This window comes from Mus caroli, chromosome 8 (genome assembly GCF_900094665.2).
Source record: "Mus caroli chromosome 8, CAROLI_EIJ_v1.1, whole genome shotgun sequence".
In the NCBI taxonomy this organism is placed as follows: Eukaryota; Metazoa; Chordata; class Mammalia; order Rodentia; family Muridae; genus Mus; species Mus caroli.
In genome coordinates this window covers 96,106,865-96,126,983 of record NC_034577.1, presented here as the reverse complement: position 1 = coordinate 96,126,983, position 20,119 = coordinate 96,106,865, and the positions used below count along the sequence as shown (strand labels likewise).

Sequence of the window (20,119 nt, the reverse complement as noted above, 5' to 3'; positions counted from 1 at the left end):
ATAATTTCTGTATCCATTCCTCTGTTGAGGGACATCTGGGTTCTTTCCAGCTTCTGGCTATTATAAATAAGGCTGCTATGAACATAGTGGAGCATGTGTGACTGGTGCTTTTGTACTTCTCTTGTCTTAGGCTCTGAACAGAAGGGGCCACAGATACCGACTACAGAGCTCAACTTGCAATGTGTGAAGTTTTGGTTTGGAACACATGAAGACAACAGAACTCTGCATCCTTAGGTTTCTTTATTGGCTACTTGAAAATAACAAAGGAATGAGTCTTGCTGAGAGAGAACATGGGATTTTCACATAGCCCACCCCCATGTAGTTAATATTTCCAAAGCTTCTCTTTTATTTGAAGAGGATCTGAGCCTTGGAGATGAGGAGAGGATGAGAGATGAGGAGAGTAAGGAGGGAGCCTTGTCCCAGTGGAATGTGAAAACTGGGACACATATCATACATCTATACAATCATGGGACATTTACTGAGTGGGTCTCATAAAAGGTGTCCCAACATGTTGAGTAATGAGTGACACACCAACAGGTTGTCGTACATGTTGGCCAAATGGACAACTTTAGAGGTTAGGAATGCTTTTGTTATTTTTAGGCTCTACAAGAATTCTGAGTGGGCTTTAAGAATGTTAGGCTGACCCCACATGTACTCAATCCTACACATCATTTCTCTCACAGGACACTACAGATCTTTGTGATTTTACTGAGACTCCTTTAGCTCCTGGATCTTCTGGGGAAGAGTCTGGGTCCAGAAATGATGCCTTCTGGCCTTCAGGGCTCGGCCCACAGCAGGCTGGGTGTCCAGCTTCAGATACTGCTCACTGTGGTCAAAAACAGGCCAGTAGGGTAGACCCAAGCTGTTGGGGTTCCTGTGGATATGCCACACAGCAGAGAAGGTGAAAGTCACTCTCATCCAAGGCCTGATCTCCTAATTTGTGTCAGGGCAGTGAACCAATTAGGCCAAGGGTTGAGGGGGCTGATGGGGCAAGTGTCCTTGTACAGGGATACAAGTGTCACCCACTAGTTTCTGTTCCATGTGGGGCAAGACTACCTGACCAGTTTCATGTCTCTGTCTCAGAGGGAAATTTTAAGGAACAGTACCATGGCACCTGCCAGGTCACTGGAGTATGATGAATAACCAATATGTACAATATATCTAAGCGTGCCCTGGGGTGAGGTGACTCTACCATGTGATGAATTATCCATTCATGATAATGAGATCATCAATCACAAATGGAGCCCTAGATAGGGACTCACCACTGAGGAGGTTGGGGAAGGGATGTGTTCTCACCTATGCCGTGCGAAGTTGGCCCAGTACTTCATCATCCTCCTGCTCAGCAGCTTCTCCTCCACAGTGAGGTCAACTGTAGCCAATGGGAAGACAAAGGTTCAGGTCCCAGCCTCCTGATGCAGCTGTCTACATATGCTCCACAGTCTCCATTCTTACTGCAGCCCGACCCTGAACTCCAGGTTTCTTTCCCTTCCTCCTTTACCACCCAGGATCCAAGAGCCACCCACACCTCTAATTGAATTCCTCCATGTTCATTTCTGCCCCGGTGTGTCCTCATTCCCTCTAGGCTAAGTGTGGTGGCTTGGATGATACAATCTCCACAGGCTCACGTATTTGTATGCTTGGTCCCAGATAGTAGAATTGTTTGGGAAGAATTAGGAGGCATGGCCAAGCAGGAGGAGGTATGTCACTGGAAGTTGGCTTTGAGGTTTAAAAGTCCACTCTATCCCAGCTCTCTCTCTCTCTCTCTCTCTCTCTCTCTCTCTCTCTCTCTCTCTCTCTCCCTCTCTCTCTTTCCTCTGTCTAACACACTCTCTCTACCTTGTGCTTATAGTTCAGGATGTAAGCATTTAGCCATTGCTCTAGTGTTCTGTCTGCCTGTATGCTGCCATTAATCCATCCATGATGCCCATGGACTCTCTCCATTTGAAGCTGAACGTTCAAATACATTCTCTCTTTCTTCTATAAGTTGCCTTTGTAATAGTGTCTCATAACAGCAATAGAAAAGTAACTAATGTAATAATAGATTATACTTGGAAGGGTCCAGATTCTAATCTACGTGTGCCTTTTAAGCTGGAAATGGTACACTCTTGATCATGTCTTCTCCCAGAGCTTGATTTTTCTCTACTGGACTTGAAGCTCAGGTACCCACCTGGTACCCCATTCAGCTCATAGAAAACAAGAAAAACTCACGTTGCATGCCCCAGAAGGAGTTCCCAAAGACAAAGGGCACCTCATCTCCATGGTCAGCTTTCACATGGGGTGGTCTGACATCATTGAGGTACTTGGCCTTATGATCGAACTCATAAAAGTAGACAGGGGCATGGGAGCCTAGAGGTGAGGACACATGGTGACATGACATTCTCTTACCTGGAGCTTTCCTGCCTAACCCTTGGTGACAAGGTACATTGGTATGAAGTTATCTAGTGTCACAATTGTCAAATGGGTGGTTCCAGGCTGGAGGACTAGTTATGGAAAAGTGCTTGGCTAACCAGTGACCATGACCTTCCCAGCTGAGTAGTTTTGACAAATCAATAGAGTAATAGAAATTTGTTTGCTTATCTGTACCTGGATAAGATTTTGCTCTTACACTAGAAAGAAATACTGCTGTATTTCTTGGTCCTTGGATGTCTGGTACCAGGACCATGATCCAGACATGGGAAAGAACCTAAACACTACAGAGTTCTAGGACCCATGGCTCTGAGGTCCAATGCCCCCATTATATGTATACTCACTCTGAAAATGTGCTACTTGGAGTGCAGGGATAATGAACATGAAGTCTCCCATCATCTCTCTGAACTGTGCTTGGAGGGTCTGGGCATCCTCAGTGTCCCCCATGTACTCTTCCATTAGCAGGTCACTACACTCAGGAGGCAGCATCTACACCAACATCAGGAAGAATGAGGTTAGACAGGTTCTTGTTTTGAGAGGCAGCAACCTCTGTGTGAAGAATGTGTTTGGAGATGTGATAGGGTAAGGGGGAAAGGTCTAAGTTCTTGGGGGATTCCATCCATAACCACACATATATACATACATACGTTGTTTCCAGGTATGCTATCTATACAGAGATCTTTTTTCTTGGAGGCAGTATTCAAGGTGTCTCACCATCTGTGCTGCTGTATTCTTCAGAACAGACTGCAGGGTCTCTGTGGTTATTTCCTTTATAGTTTGATCAGAGTCCACAATTTGGGAGACAGAAGACAGTTTTAATGCAAGGTGTGATGGATAGGGATCAATCTTCCACTGCCCACCATAGGGACTCCAGACTTCTAGGGAATTGGAACTGTGTGTGCCTCACCAAGGGGAGAAGCCAATCATATTCATCACTGTTGATACCAATGATGCTGGGGACGGGGTGAAAATCCACAGAAGTCAACAATTCTTGGGGGTGATTGGGTAGGAACTCCCCATCTACCATGGCAGGGATCATCTTGAAGACCTGAGGAACATCCAAGGTCAGTGATGAAGATCAAATCCATGTATATATACTGTTATCTACTGGTAACCATTACTCTCCTTTCTTTGTCTCAGGATACTTCCCCACCCCTGGCAGAGATTCTACATCTATTAGGATATCTTGGTGTTCATTATACACACAGGATTAAAAGGATATCAAACATGGAGCATAGGTAATTTGTTTAGACTAGTAGGGACTGACTCCCATATCCTGTAGACCAGGTCCTCCAAGACACACAATTCTCCCAACCTCGTTAATAGCCAGAATCTCCTCTTCACTCTTGCTTCTCAGACAGCGCACCAGGGTCTCTGAGTCTATGGCCTCACAACTAGATAAGGTGGCCACTGTCTGTAAAGAGACCAGGCAGGGGTTGGTTCATCCTAGTAGGCAAGGAGAAGAGTTTTCCTAATCCCAATTGGATGCCACTGTGCCCAAGTATCTTCATGCTGTGCAGATTAGAGTAAGTATGAAATTCCCATTTTCTTGCTCCCCAGATGTGACAGCCAGAGGGGTCATTCTACCTAAGCATCTTTAAAAATAAGCTGTGTGTGTGTGTGTGTGTGTGTGTGTATGTGTGTGTGTGCTCACAAGTGCATATGTGTTCATGTGTGACTTTGGGAGTGCCTATGCCATGGTTTGTGTGCAAAGACCAGAGGACACCATTTTGTTGCTAGTTCTCACCTTCCATCTTGTTTGATAAGTGGTCCTTTATAGTTTCTCTCCTGCCTACAAGAGTCTATCTTGCTTGTGACTTTCTAGGGATTTTTTTTGGGGGGGGGGTCTCTGCCTCCTATCTTACCATGGGAAGGCTTACAAACTTGCAGCTTTGTGTGTTTTCTGGGGCATCTGAGCCCAGGTCCTTATTCTTATAAACAAGGTAAGTGCTTTTATCTACTGGGCCACATCTTCAACTCAGGCATGTTTGTTTTTGATGGATAATGGAAGCCACAAGGTGCTTATATATGCTTACTACACTCAGCCTGTATAAATCAGAGAGAAGCTGATTCTAACCCTCGAGTCTCCCAGAAAGTACTGGAAAGAAGCTATTGCCCATGTTCCTTGTTTTCCCCACTGAGCAGACTTCCAGAGTATCAGAGGGTGAGGGCTGAAGCTGCAGGGTCATTGATGGGATGGTAGAGATACTCACTGTGTAGACCACCTCAGAGGTGTTGGAGATAAGGCCAGGCAGCAGGGCCACCCCACTCTGCATGATGGCACCATGGAAAAGTCCTTGGGACATAGGGGATACCACAAGTGAAGACACACTTGTGCCACCTGCTGACTCGCCAAAAATTGTGACCTGGTCAGGGTTGCCTCCAAAGTAGGCGATGTTCTGCTGGACCCAGCCTAGAGCAGCCACTTGGTCCAGGAATCCCCAGTTGCCTCTGGCGTGCTCATCTCCAGAGCTGAGAAGTGGCAGGGAAAGAAAGAATCACAGGGCTTTCTTATTTCTGTTCATCCACTACTGTACAGCACAGGCCAGACCCAGGCTTACCTGAAGAAGCCCAGGATACCCAGGCGGTACTGGATATTGACCACCACCACATCCTCAGTGGCTGCCAGCGTGGACCCATCATACATGGAAGCCATGCCCATAACCAGTGCACCACCATGGATCCACACCATTACCTGTGGAAAGCAAGTCAGAAGCTAGGAGGTTCCCACCCAGCTCTAGCTCCACCCGGAGTGTTTCCTACTTTACCTAATGCTTTGTCTTCATGTACCTAGGCACCCAGAGAAAACTCCCCCAGGATGTCCTCACCAGGGCCACAGACAGAGCCCTGGTACCATCTCTTTAAATGGCTCTACATCCACACCACTGCTCTCACTACTCTGAAATGAAATAAAAGGGGGGTGTTTTCATCAGTGTCTTTTCTGATTATTAATCAGTGTCTCAGCTGGTTATGTGATGCATGCCTTTAATACCAGAACCCTGGGATCAGGCAAGCTGCCCATGCACCTTCTCCACTTCTCTGCCCCAGATCAATTCTCAGGGTTGCTCCTAGAGCTGCAACAGAACACTAGCTGCAGCTTCCCCTCCCCTGTCTTCATCTCCTGTGGATCCCTCAGACCATCCCCCATGTTCTTCTTTTCCCATCTCATCCCTGGGACCCAACCCTCAACTCAGGGGCAACCACCAACAAAGTCTACCAGATGACCAGGTAGGTTGACTATAGACTTTCTTTCTCTCTGTTCCCCTAGATCCAATTCTCAGGGTCACCCCTAGCACTGCAATAGACCATCTCTCCCTGGCCTCCCCTTCCCCAAGCTTCCAACACCAGCAAGAATTCCCTGTGAACACACCAGCCAAGCATGTCAGTAAAACAGGTAGCATGCAGCCATGCACTCTGAAAATCTAGGGATAGAGACAGAAACCAAAGAAAACAAAGGCCACCAAACAAACACAAATTCAGAAATCAGTACCTAGACTTATAATCACCCCAAAACCAGATGCCTAGACACCAGCATAAGAACACAATGCTAGGGCAATATGTCTCCACTAGAGCCCAGCTATTTGCCACAGCAGGTCCTGAATATCCAACATAGCTGAAACAGTGAACGAAGACCTTGAAGCCAACTTTATGAAGAAGGTAGAGGTCCTTAAAGTAGAAACGTATAGCTCCCTTAAAGAAATCCAGGAAAACAGGAACAAACAATTGGAGGAAATGAATAAATCTTAAAGAAAGCAAAGAGGAAACAGTCCTCTTTGAAAGAAATAAAACTGTTCAAGATCTGAAGATGGAAATAGAAGCAATAAAGAAAACACAAACTGAGGGAATCCTGGAAAGGAAAAAGTAGGCATGCAAACAGGAACTGTAGAGGCAAGCTTCAACAACAGAATATAAGAGATGGAAGAGAGAACCTCAGGCATTAAAGGAACAATGAAAGAAATGGATCCAGCAGAGAAGGAAAATGTTAAATCTAAAAAATTACCGACACAAACATCCAGAAAATCTGGGACACTGGGAAAAGACCAAACCTAAGAACCACAGAAACAGAGGGCAAAGTTTTCAGTTCAAAGACCCAGGAAATATTTTCAACGAAAACAGGAAAAAGTTTCCTAATTTTCAGGAGATGCTTATAAAGGTACAAGTAGCATACAGAATATCAAACAGACTGGACCAGAAAAGAAAATCTGCTTGCCGCATCATAATCAAAACACTGAGCATACAGAACAAAGAAAGGATATTAAAAGCAGCGAGAAAAAGAGGCCAAATAACATGTAAAGGCAGAACTATTAGCATTACACATGACTTCTCAGTGGAGACTCTAAAACCCAGAAGGGTCTGGACAGATATTCACGAGACTCTAAGAGACCACAGATGCCAGCCCAACAAAACTTTGAATCACCACAGATGAAGAAAGCAAGATATTCCACGATAAAGTCAAATTTAAACAATACCTATCTACAGATCAAGCCCTACAGAAGGAAAATTCCAACCCAAGGATGTTAACTGCATCCATGAAAACATGACATAACCTCATAGCACAAAACCAAGGGAAGGGAAACACACACACACACACACACACACACACACACACACACACACCATCACCACCATGAACTCTGCATGAAAAAGGATGCAACTAGAAAAAAATTATTCTGAGTGAGGTAATCCAGACCCAGAAAGGCAAATATAGCACATAGTCACTTGTAAGTGGACATTGTCTGTTAAGTAAATTAAAATCAAGCTACAATCCACAGACCCAGAGGGGTTAGGCAAACAGAAAGGCTCTAGGAAGATGCATGGACTTCCCTGGGAAAGGGAAATAGAATGGATTTGGGGGTGGACTGGGGGATGGGTGGGGATGGGAGTGGTAAGGACCAGGTGGGGGACATGGAGAGAGAGAGAGAGCTGGGATTGGGGAGCATTGGGAATGGTGGTATGGAAACCTAGTGTAGTGGGGACTTCCTGGAATCTATGAGGGTGACTGACCCTAGTGAGGACCCCTAGTAATGGAGGATATGGAGTCTGAACTGGATGTCTTTTGTAGTCAGTCAAGGCTTCCAGTGGTGGGACTGAGTTGCATTCAGTTGAGTTGCTGGCTGAGGAGATCCTGTAGAGATCTCTAAGCAACCTATGCTGATGCTAGGACAGAAAGTTGCTCTCTGGAAACTAACAGCAGGATGCCATTGCCAAAGACAACATCTACATAGCTCCTTGGATGTAGAGAATTTGAGCTGGTGCCTGCATGGAGCCTTCATCCCTGTGCTTAGTATCTTTGAAGTAGGTAAGGTATGGAAAGAGAAACCTGGGCACCCACCCACCCACCCATACAAACCTCATCCTATCATCTGTCCTGACTGCAAGATGTGCTGGGGCAATGGTAGCTCAGAACTTGTGGGAGTGACCATGTTTAACTTGAGGCCCATACTAGGTGAGGGAACCCATGCTCTACACTACTTGAGCAGCCAGGAATGAGAGACTGGATAGCCTAGAGTCCAAGGGAACTAGAACCAAACATAACCGGCAATCAATCAACCAACCAACCAACCAATCAATCAATATCAGTGAAGTGATTTCTAATGATCTTCTGCTATAATTATAGATCAGTGCCTTGTGCAGTTGTCAAAATAGAGTCTTCCTTTGGCAGCAGATGGGAGCAGATGCAGAGACCTACAGCCGGACATTATGCAGAGAGTATAAATTGGAGGTTTCCATCAGATCCCTCCTCTCAGAGATCTGGGAACCTAGCAGAAGAAGGGAGGAAAGACTGTAGGAGTCAGAGAGGATGGGGGACACGAACAGGACATAGCCCACCAAAGGAACTAAGCAGGGCTAACATGAGCTCACAGAGTCTCAAGCAGCAAGCACAGGGCCTGCATGGGTCTGCACCAGCTCCTCTGTGCATCTGTCATGGCTGTTAGCTTGGGGTTTTTGTGGTACTCCTAACAGTATGTGTGGGTGTCTCTGACTCTTTTGCCTGCCTTCTGGGAGTCTTTTACTCCTACTGGATTGTCTTGTCCAGCTTTGATATGGGTGTTTGTGTCTAGTCTTGTGGCATCTTGTTATGTAGTATTTGGTTGATACCCCTGGGAAGCCTGCTCTTTCCTGAAGGGGAAATGGAGGTGGAGAGGATCTGGGGGAAAGAGGATTAGGGGAAGCTGGGAAGAGTGGAGGGAGGGAAAACTGTGTTCAGGATGTATTGTATGAGAGAGGATCTATTTTCAATGAAATATGTATATTTATTTAATATAATAATATATGAATAATATAAATATATATTTACATGTACTACACAATTTATATATTTTACATATAAATTTAAAAATATTTTAAAGTTTTACAATAAATATTAAAATATATAATATATTTAAAAATTTATATATTATTTAAATATATAAATAAAAATATAAAATATGTATCTATATCAGAACTCTGGAAGCAGATGTCAAAGCTCTCTGAATTTGAGGCCAGTCTAGTTTACATAGTAAGTTCCAGACCAGCCAGGGTTACAAAATGAGACACTTTCAAAAAACCAAACCAAACCAAACCAAACCAAACCAAACCAAACCAAACCAAAAACTCACCCATACCTGCACAATGGGTAACCCTTGATAATAAACTGGCATGACCTCAGGGTTTAGCTCTCAGGCCTCTGGTAGGTAGTGTGAGATTTGAGTTGATTAAAGAGCCACAACCTCTGGCGTCTCAGAGTCTTTAGGTCTCTGTGCCCCATACCCAGGGGTTAGTTTGTGCCAAGGCAAAGAAGTTCTTCCTGGATATGATAGGGGGAGCTTCTCATCAGGCCTCACATTGAGTTTCCTGAACAAATGAACTCCCATCCCCCCAAAGTTGGCCACAGCCTGACACTCACAGGCAGGTTAGAGCCCTCCTGGGCGTGGGCTGGTGTGTAGATGTTGAGATACAGGCAGTCCTCAGACATAGGGATGGGAGGCATGCTCAGATTCATCATCTCCAGACTCTCTGCATTCACGGTTTCAGAATTCTGTAGACACCTGGGAACAATGACAGACAGTTATTCCAAGAAATGGAATACAGTGGTTAAAAAAAGACCCTGAGTATATATTCACTCCCAGCCATCAGTATTTAGCTCCCAGGCCTCTGGTAGGTTGTGTGAGATTTGAGTTGCTCAAGGAGGCACAACCTCTCTCTGCCCTGCGGTGTCTTGATAACATGTGATCCCTCTCCAAAATCTCTTCCCATCACAGGCTCTGGGATAGCTGGTATCGATCTCAAACTTCCACTGAGGCTGTCAATTGGGAGGGGGCCTTGGATCCCACTTCTTTGAACGTGATGTTGACATCTCCATCTGTGAAAACTATTGGTGTATGTAATGATACAACTTCTCTTTGTGCTCTCTGAGACCTGGTATCGGAGCGCTGAACCTAGATAGCTGCTGCACTAATAAGCAGGGTGGTGGGACATCCTTGCTCTCATATTCAGACTCTCAAGGAACTGTCTTCTTTTCCAGAGTCTCCATTTGGAAGACATGTATTTGTTTCTTGGCCAGTGGTGCCTTAGATACTTTAGGTTGGTGCATTGATTGTGGAGGGCAATTTTGCCAAGAAACCATTGTTACCTTGGCCTCTCTCTGGCATCGTCAGAATATCCCCATCACAGGGAGAATGCAACTGAGGGGTTGAGATGGAGAAAGCCTGGCTCAGAGTTCTGAGTTCCTGTCCATTCCAGGGCCTGAAGTTCCCTGGGCCTCAGGAGAACTTACTTGGGTGGGTGGGTGGTCCCATTCCTCACACCGCTCCATGGTTCAGGAGGTTGAGGGGGTGCAAACCTCAGCTGACCTAGAGGTGGCTTGGCAAAGGGAATTCCCAGGAACGTGTGGACACCCACTCTGGTGTCATTCAAGTGGACAAGACTGCCCCGAACCTGTCCTGTATGGGTGGTCCTGATGGGTCTGGCTGAGTCTTCACCTGTGAGTAACATATGATATCAAGGTTAGGTTTGTCCAATCATCCATCTTCAAACTATGGGTGTTGCTACTTTCTTGTGAGCCTCAGCTCAGCCTTCTCCAAGTATCCTGGTTTCCAAATACTGCTAACTGCCAGGCACCAGATTATCCAACCAGGCTCACTGAAGGGCATCCATCCTTATGAGCTCAATAATACATTTTATACTTGATGCAGTTCAAGTGCTGTGAGAGAGGAATCCCTGCAGGTTTGCTGTCACTAACCTAGCTTCATTGAGAGAGCCTGTCTGGAGGGAATGAGGCAGAGAGCAAAAGGGACACCCACATTCTCTTTTGCCCTCTGTGTTTGACAGGTACACATATCCACATATAGTTTGCACACACCACACAAGCATACACAACATAAGCGCGCTCGCGTGCACACACACACACACACACACACACACACACACACACACACACACACATGAATATAATTTTTAAAAGACCAGGCTGTTGGAGCTGGGGTTGAAGAGCAAAGTCATGATTGAAAGTCACCTAATAATCCTGGTAAACCTAGGATATTCGAGTCCCAGTGTTCAGTAAAATGGGAGATGAGCTAGGTCCTCTTCCTCAGCCTAGGTTCTGCCTTGGGCACTACACCAAGCCCCAATTCTCCAAGCCTAGGGTATAGGGAGGTATCCACTGAGGCTCTCTGAGTGAAGTTTTCATGTCTCCACCCCTGTCTAGTCCACTGGGTTCTCACTTCTCCACCAAGTCCCACTTCCATGGCAACTTGTCTCCACAGTATCATGTTCCAACATAGCAGAATTTGGCAGACCTGCCCTGTTTTCATAAAAAGAGTGAAAACCTTCCACACCTGATAAATATGGATTGCATGTTTGATTCTACCTGGTGTGGTATCAAGTAGCCACTCCCAGGGACCAGAGGCTCTCGTCCCTAACCCCTGCAATATGCTGTCTACAGGATATGGTGCCACATGACATATCTGTCTACATTGCTCATTGAGGTAATGGGCCACTAGTAACTGTCACTGCTACAGCAACAGACAAAACCTGTTAAAATTGGTCTGGTAAGAGTCAAGCTACATACAGGATGCTTTGTCCACCAAGAGATGCTCTCCACAGAATCCCATGTATTGGAATACTTTTTGTCAGGAGGTAGGAAAAACACAACCAAGAAAGAGGTGCTTTTTGATCAATATGTGAAAAATTAAAAAAAAATCTATGCACATATTTTTAAATAAAACAGAATTGGAGTTTACTAAGCAGAGATTCTGAATACATGTGGGGAAAGGATAATGCCCCTCTAATCACATGTGTAGCCTTCTCAAGAGTCTCCTTGTCTTTATAATAACCATATGTGCAAAAAGTGGGCCCATGAAGAGAAACAAAAAAGGAGTAGAAAATTACCCTGTAATTAAATCTCAACAAACAACATCTATGTTATGTTTAAAACCAAACCATTCCCATGGATTGGATTGTCATCTGACTATATGATATTTCAAATTCCTTACTTTGTTAAGAATTTCTGTCCAAATTTATTTCCAGATCTACCCCCACCTCTGTTTAGTAACAATGCTAAAATTGTTATGGGATTCTGTTTTTACACATCTCTACATTTAACTTTTTTATTTTTCCTGAGACAGGTTCTTGCTATGTAGCCCAAGCTCGCCTGCAACTGAAAAGCCTCTTGCCTTTTCTGTCTCATCCAGCATGCTATTTACACGGAGATGCCAACATAGCAGCCTACACCTATCTTCTTTATCATGTATGAGACAGGATGGGACACAACTCTGTCCCCCTTCTAGTTATTAGTAATTCTGAACCCAGAACCCAAACAAGAATGTTCAAATAAGCCAAAAGGAAGTAGGGCAGATTGTCCTGCCCAGAAGGTCCTGGTGGCATTTCAAGTCTGGACACCATCAGGCAGGGATCACAGTGTGAAGTCCAATATGGTCTCCGTACGGTAGATCTGATTGTGGCCTGGCAGGAGATCAGCATGGTTCACGCTTGATCACCACTGGGTAAGAGGCATCAGACCTTGTGCCCAATGTCCTGCTGGCTCATCTTCTTGTAAGTCCAAAGTCTTTGTGGCAGGCCCAGAGCACATGCTCTTTGCCTTGAAAGCCAAGTTATGCCTTTTCCAAAGGTCAGAGAATGGGGAAGGGAACCTGGGCCTCTCAGTTTGGCAATTATCTTTAGGGCTGGAGAACTATATAAAGGAGGGTCAGGAAGCTTTCTAAGGGCCATTTTGGAGCATACCAGGATGCTTTTCTGTTCCAGGGGGTAAAACATCTAGAAATAAACGACTTCATAAAGGTATGATTAATTTCATTATGACTCCAAGGGTCAATAGCAGCTACAGTCACAGGCACAGCCACATACAGAGGAAGGAAATGCCCCATCTGTCCCTTTGTATTTCTTTCATCCCCGGTGCTCTTCAGAGCCTCTCATAATGAGCTGGTCCCTTAGGCACCACTGACTTTCTGTGTGCTCAGAGGTCACTTTGCCACTCTGTCATCTCTACCTGTTCCTCCTCCCTCCTTACCACCCTCCCTACCATAGCTTCAGTCTTTGGCTCTGAAAAAAAAAAAGGCAACTCTGGTCTCTGGTCCCCATCACCAACCTAGGGCATCTCACCATGCACATGGAGGAGAAACAGAAGACCACAGGCTACCGCAGTCAGCCAAAAAGGAGGTATGACCAGCGACATGATCAGCTCTCAGGCCCGTGTCTGTGCTGCTATGGGATTCACTGCATGCCTTGCCCAGACAGATATTTGGACCCTAAGAGTTGTAGGCGGGAACTTGGTGGGCAGGGCGAAGTTGTTGCAGGAGGGCTGTATTCACTAGGTGGAACTGGTAGGAGCCAGGGCTCAGCAGGTGGGGCAAACTGTCTTTTGCTGTGTATATATTCTTGTTTTTGGCCGTTCGAGGCACAGCACACCTTCGGGAGCTATTCTAGACAGCAGCAACTCTCACCTCAAACCTGGAGTCATAGCATTTCCTGTCCTTGAAGTCACAAGCCCAGTGTGGCTGTTGGGTAGAAAGCAAGGAACAGAAAGCCGTAACTGTGGACAGATGCTACGGTTGTTTTCCCAATGAGGTGTGTACTGTGAGCTTCCCACAGATGAGCTGTGTGAATATTTGAGAATCATGCTCTTGGTAAAGAGAGAGCATGGGCAAGCACAGGGTCCTCTGAGACCACCCTTTTCTCCAAAACTCCTTGTCTTCTTGAGTCACAGAGTCTGCATTCAGGTCCCTCCTCCCTTACAGTGATCATCTTAAGTCCACACATACCCCTCCCTGGGAGGCCATGACTGTTTTAGTGAAAGTCATTGCAATGGTGGCAATTTATTGTGCGTTTTAAATTACATAATAATTTTCCATTATGGCACTTTACACATGTATTTAATGTTTTAAAAACACATTCTCCCCCAGTCTTCTTCTCTTGCCCTATTCCATCTTTCACCCATGATCTCTCTTCTTCCCAATTAGTACATATCCTACCTTCCTAGTTTTAAAGGGTTTCATTTTAATATTTACGTTTTACATGTAAGGTTTTTACCTACATATATGTAGATATACCTTATATGTGCCTGGTGCCCACAGAGGCCCAAAAATGGTGTTGGATCCTCTGGAATTGAGGTAAGTACGGTTATGAGCTGCCATGTGGTTGAATGGAACTCTCTGTGAGCACAGCAAGTGCTCTAACCACTGAGCAATGTCTCCAGACCTGGTTTCCTTTTCATGTTCTCTCACTTTCCTTCACTTCTTCCCTTCCTACCCACTTCCCTCAGATCATTTTTTTTAAGGCAGATGCGACATACTTTATTTATCTGCACATGAGCCACCAGGTAGATGCCAGTAAGTACCCAGGCATATTCTAGCACACATGGGGCTCAAGAAGTAGGCACATGAGCTTAGGGATGGATGGATGAGATGCCTGGTTGTGGCTTTAATTAATCAGCAAATCACCCCCTTCAGATACTCATGAAAAACCATTACCCATCTAAAAAATGTCTCTATCATAACCAGTAAATATTTGGTCTTTTTGATGGGTGGCTTGTGGGTAAAATCAATCTACCAATCCTTGTCAGACTTTCCTCTCTCTTGATGGATTGAGAAGGACAGGGTCCCGATGTGTCCCTGGGGCACTCGAGGCAAGGCTGGGTGACAGAAATAGAGATTTCTGACAAGGGACAATTCTTTAATTGTGAGAGGAGCACTAGGGGCTACTATAGCCCACATGGAATTGGTTGTGGAGGGTTGTTAAAATGGCAAATTTTTCCAGGTAAAATTATTTTTTTCCACCCTTAATAAGACAGCCCTGATATAAGGTAGCTCCTTTTAGGGATGGTTTTTCATTTTCCTCAGATGAGAAAGGAGAAAGTAAAGGGTGATGAGGAGAGGTTTATGGCTGGGAATTTAGTTCCTCTATCAACCTTAGAATTTCCAAGGCTAATGATGACAGAATTAAATTCCCGGTGCTTCTGTGTAATCGCCCTGTGGCCACACTAACTGGGAGTGGGAGGCCGGAGCTGTATAGGAGAGAAGTAAAGAGACCAAGACAGATTTCTGATCAAGGCCCAATGTTTACTAAGAGTCTGTGCTTATATAGAGGGAAAGCCTATCCCTTGCCACTCAAGGCTTCTTGATGCTTTGTTGCTTCTTGATGCTTGATGCTTCTTGATGCTCTGTTGCTAAGTTGTTAGCACTAGTCTGTCAGAGCTGTTAGCATTAGGTCGCCAAGTCCACAGGCTGTTGACTATCTCAGGAATATCTCAGGAAGACAGGTTCAACCTCTCAGCGGTAGCTGCTAGCTGCATCTTGGAGCAGAGCAGTGGCAGGTGACAGAACAATAAAGTCATCTAGGTCGGAAGGCTCCACCCCAGGTGGTCTCATTCACAGTGGCAGCAATGTCTGAGACAGCCTACTCAAGGCTGGGGGATGCTACACTTCTGGAAATGGAGAGCAGCTGCTCACTAGGGGGTGGGGGAGAGGTAGATTACAATAATTATAAATTGGTGTGCTATTAATGATAGGTGAGCCCTTAGCAGTTAGGGTTCCCCCACCAATGAGGGGATGAATGATTCAGAAGGCATGTTTGGAGTCTGTATAGATATCTGCAGGCAGATACTTGGTCCAGATTAATGCTCTAGATAATAAAGTAGGCTCTACTTGTTATGACATGATCCCTGGGAGGAGGAGCGTGACCCAGTTGCTGAGTCAGAGGTAGTTACTGTCCTGCTTGGGTGGCTTCCTGAGTTTTAACTGAGCTAATGTCTATAAACCACATAAAGGTTGGAAGGGGCAAGGGAGATTCAAAGCTGTTAGGGAAGGATTAAGAGAGTGATTTATTGTTCAGAACAGTAGTGAGGGGAGGATTTTCTGGCTTTGAGGGAACAAGGAGAAAGGAATGTGGCTTAATTGATGTAAAGCCACACCAGGGGTTTGAAGTGAGTGTCACTTAGAGCTTGGACATGGGTGGGAAGAGTCACAAAAATTGCTTGATGTCTTAAAAGTGGTTGTAGAGAATGAGATGGATAGACATGCTGTACTGGCTAATTTTGTGTCAACTTGACACAACTGGAGTTATCACAGAGAAAGGAGCTTCAGTTGAGGAAATGCCTCCATGAAATTCAACTGTAAGGCATTTTCTCAATTAGTGATCAAGGGGAAAAGGCCCCTTGTGGGTGGGACCATCTCTGGGCTTGTAGTCTTGGTTCTATGAGAGCAGGCTGAGCAAGCCATGTGAAGCAAGCCAGTAAGGAACATCCCTCCATGGCCTCTGCATCAGCTCCTGCTTTCTGACCTGCTTGAGTTCCAGTCCTGACTTCCTTAGTGATGAACAGCAGTATTGAAGTGTAAGCTGAATAAACCCTTTCCTCCCCAACTTGTTTCTTGGTCATGATGTTTGTGCAGGAATAGAAACCCTGACTAAGACACATGCTGAATCAGAGCCTTAGACCTTAGTAGCATAACTGACTCCATGATGGAAGTAACATCCAGGAGCAAAACTCACCATGTAGATAGCACCACTTGTCGAAATGAAAAGAAAGTCCTAATCCATCAAAGTCCATGGTTATGGGAAAATCTCTAGATGAACTCACCTTGCTTTTTGGCTTCTGAAGTTCTGCTTCTAGCTAACTGTTCTTGCTAACTGAAGTATGTCAACCCAGAACATGGTTTTTGTGATTAAAAGCTCAGGACTACTCTGGGTTCCATACACCCAGTATAGTTGCAGAATGGCCAATAAAGACCTTCTGTTGGCTTAAACCCATGTCCTAGCGGTCTTCTCTGGAGACTACTCCACAACAATGTATGTAAGGATAAGGGACTAATGTAAAAGTTTCTTAAATCATAAGAACAGCCCCTTGAAGAATCTCCAAATGAGAAGGCTATCTTAGGATAATTTTATTTAACTGTTTGTGAAAATAATCAATGATCTGAATATCAGGCCCATACTGTTATCCTTAAAGTGTCGCACTTTTTTTGTTTTTATTTATTATTCTTTCTTAAAATACATCTGATCATACAATAGACTCCCCTGCCTTGACTCCTCCCAGATTCACTTCACCCCTCTCTCAGATCTATTCCTCTGCCATTTCCCTTTAGAAAAGAGCAGACCTCCAAGCGATACCAACCAAATATAACATAAAAAGATGCAATAAGACTAGGCACAAACCCTCGCATCAAGGTTGGATGAGACGACCCAGTAGGAGGAAATGGGTTCCAAAAGCAGGCAAAAGAATCAGACACTCTAACTCTGACTATTAGAAGTCCCACAAAACCCCAAGATAAATCAATGCACATATGCACGGACCTCACACAGACCCACGAAGGCTCCATTATGGCCACTTAAATCTCCATGAGCTCCTAATAACCCTGCTTAGTTGATACTGTGAGCTGTACCCACAGTCCTTTCTCCCTTCTTCTCTGGGGTACTTTGAGCTTTGCCTAATATTTGGCTATGGGTCTCTGCATCTGCTCCCAACAGTTGCCAAAGGAAGACTTTAGTAATGATTGGGCTGGGCATATATAAGTAGAGTGGAATCTCACTAGGAATCATTTCAATGGTTTTTGTTGGCCAGTCCTATTTGGTTCTATTCTAAGTCTTTGGGCTATACAGTCTCTGGTTCCTGGCTATCCTGGATAGTTTAGGCATTAATCTCCTGGTGTGGGCCTCAAGTTAGACCAGTCATTGGTTTGCCACTTCCACAAGTTCTTAGCCACCATTGCCCCAACACATCTTGCAGGTATGATAGAATGTAGGTGGGAGGTTTTTGTGGCTGGGTTAGTGTCCTAGTCACACTACTGGAAGTCTTGCTTGGTTACAGAAGATGCTAGTTCAGGCTCCATATTCTCCATTAATAGGACTCCCCACTAGGGTCATTGGCATAGGTTCTAGGAAGTTTCTACTTCATTATTCATCTATTTGTTAGACATCAGAATGGCTATATCGGATTTGCTTCTTAGGTCCATTTGCTTGGGAAATCTTTTCCCAACCTTTTCTCTGAGGTAATGTACATCTTTGCTGTTGAGATGTGTTTCTTATATGCAGCAGAAGGATGGATATGCTTTTGCATCTCTTCTGTTCATTTATGTCTGTTTATTAGGGAATTGAGTCCATTGATAATGAGAAATATAAATGACCAATAATTGTTAATTCCTGATATTGTTGTTGTTGTTTTGTTGTGGTTGTTGTGTGTGCTTCCCTTCCTTTGGCTTTGCTGGTATGAGATTATTTCCTATGTTTTCATGGGTGTAGTTTTCTTCCTTATCTTGAAGCTTTCCTTATATTACCTTCTGTAGGGCTGGATTTGTAGATAGATACTGTTTAAATTTGACTAGGTTTCCACATCACCTCCACAATTCCAGTTGTACTCTTTCCTGCTGTCCTCACCCTAATCTGGCACCCATCCTGTACCCATCCCTATCTGTTCCCAGTCCTCTCACAAAAAACTTTTCTATTTCCTCTTCCCAGGGAGATCCATATATCTCCCCTAGAGCCCTCTGGTTTGCCTAACCTTTCTGGGTCTGTGGATTGCTCTACCATGCCTGCTCTCCCTGCTTTCTTTCAGTCTTCTTTATATCTGGCTTCCTCTGGCAAGTGTTGCCCACTCTGAGGGAGTGCTTTCTCTTCTCAGTTAGTTATTCTTGGAAGTACCCCCCCCTAGACCCACCCAGAGGCATTCTCTTAGTGAACTCTAGATCCAACCAAGTTGATAATCAAGATCAACCATCAAAGTGCTGGAAATATGGCTCAGCAGTTAAGAGCACTGGCTGCTCTTCATGAACATCCACATTTAATACTCAGCGACCACATGGCAGCTCACAATAGTCCAGTTTCAGCAGTTTCAGAGTCAGATGCTCTCTTCTGGCATCTGTGTGCACTGCATGCATGCTATGCACAGACATACATATAGAAAAAAACACTCAAACATGTTAAAAAAAAGACCAGCCATCAAAAGTCTACCCCTTATTAACTTGAGAACCAACCACATCTTTTATCATGCTTATTTTCAAATGAATAACAAGGATCTAATTCTGTCTAATGTGATAGAAGTCTCTCACATAAAAATGAAAATACACCAGAGTAGATGATAAAGTCTTTTGAAGAAGGTTTAGTTTTTTAAGTATACCATAAATTAAATGATAGTATAGATTTACAACACTTAATACCCATTGCCTAGCCCAGTCTCAAGCTCATCTGAAAAATCCCAGGACACCCCAGGAATACTGGTTGGTGAGTACCACATTCTCAGTGGCTGCCAGAGTGATTCCATCATGACTAGAAGCCAGGTCCCAAACTATTCCACTATGGATAGATCCATATTATCACCTGGAGAAGTCAAGACAAGATCTCACTTCCCAAGCTGGACTGTCTCTTAGACTGTCCGCTTTGCCTATGTCCACTAGACATGTACACAAGACTCCTCAGTACCTTATGACCCCATGAGCAAAATCCATTTCACCGCCCTGCCCCCCATGAATCTATGTTTTGATGACTGTCTCCAACTCTAGCAATTCTAAAGTTACTATTCTCAGCCTCTCTGATGTAATGAAGGGGTTACCCCCATAGATATCTTTCCTTATTATTAAACAAAGGGTCATCAAGTCTCATTGGCACAGAAGATAAGATGTACTTTTTATTTTGGCTGACATTGCTATTCATCCTTTGGGTGTCTGAATAAGCCTGAAGAACTCAGGCTGATAAAGTGTGTCCTGAGCTGATCTTAGCCTCAGACCTCTGAATCTTTGGGCCTCTGTGACATACACCCAGTGTTCAGATGCCCACTGTGGCTTCCTTAGATTCTATAGGGAGAGTTTTTATTTTTTCTTCGCTTTTCACATGTATAGGGTTCAGGTTGATTTTGTCTCTATTAATCAACATGGCCTGTCACTCACAGCTAGGTTAGAGCCCTCATGGGGATGAGCTGTCATATAGATAGAGGCAGTCCTCAGACACAGATGTGGGAGACATGCTCAGCTTTATCGTCTTCAGCTCCCTTCATTCAGAATTTCAACCTTTTATAGGCATCTGGTGACAATGACAGTTATTCTAATTACCATTAGGTGGTCAAATCTAGGCCCCAAGTCTGGATATGCTTCCAGTCACCCTCAACGCTTGCTCTGCAACGATGCCTTTTTTTAAAAATTTTTAATATTTTTATTACATATTTTCCTCAATTACATTTCCAATGCTATCCCAAAAGTCCCCCATAGCGCCCCCCACTTCCCTACCCACCCAT

General features: G+C 44.5%; 1 protein-coding gene across 1 annotated transcript in view; it reads right to left on the bottom strand.

The window, feature by feature from the left end:
• The window catches only part of LOC110299699 (cocaine esterase), a 29,663-nt gene extending 16,529 nt beyond the window's left edge, over positions 1–13,134 (bottom strand). The window contains exons 1-12 of the mRNA XM_021169466.2: positions 13,006–13,134; positions 10,163–10,367; positions 9,293–9,434; positions 4,968–5,101; positions 4,620–4,878; positions 3,722–3,820; positions 3,314–3,454; positions 3,121–3,174; positions 2,751–2,895; positions 2,209–2,346; positions 1,297–1,369; positions 710–874 (exon numbers count right to left, since the gene is read on the bottom strand). Of these exons, the coding sequence (XP_021025125.2) occupies positions 710–874; positions 1,297–1,369; positions 2,209–2,346; positions 2,751–2,895; positions 3,121–3,174; positions 3,314–3,454; positions 3,722–3,820; positions 4,620–4,878; positions 4,968–5,101; positions 9,293–9,434; positions 10,163–10,367; positions 13,006–13,078 (1,628 nt within the window). The 5' untranslated portion in view covers positions 13,079–13,134. The remainder of the gene's footprint in view (positions 1–709; positions 875–1,296; positions 1,370–2,208; positions 2,347–2,750; positions 2,896–3,120; positions 3,175–3,313; positions 3,455–3,721; positions 3,821–4,619; positions 4,879–4,967; positions 5,102–9,292; positions 9,435–10,162; positions 10,368–13,005) is intronic.
• Between the last annotated feature and the right edge of the window lie 6,985 nt (positions 13,135–20,119).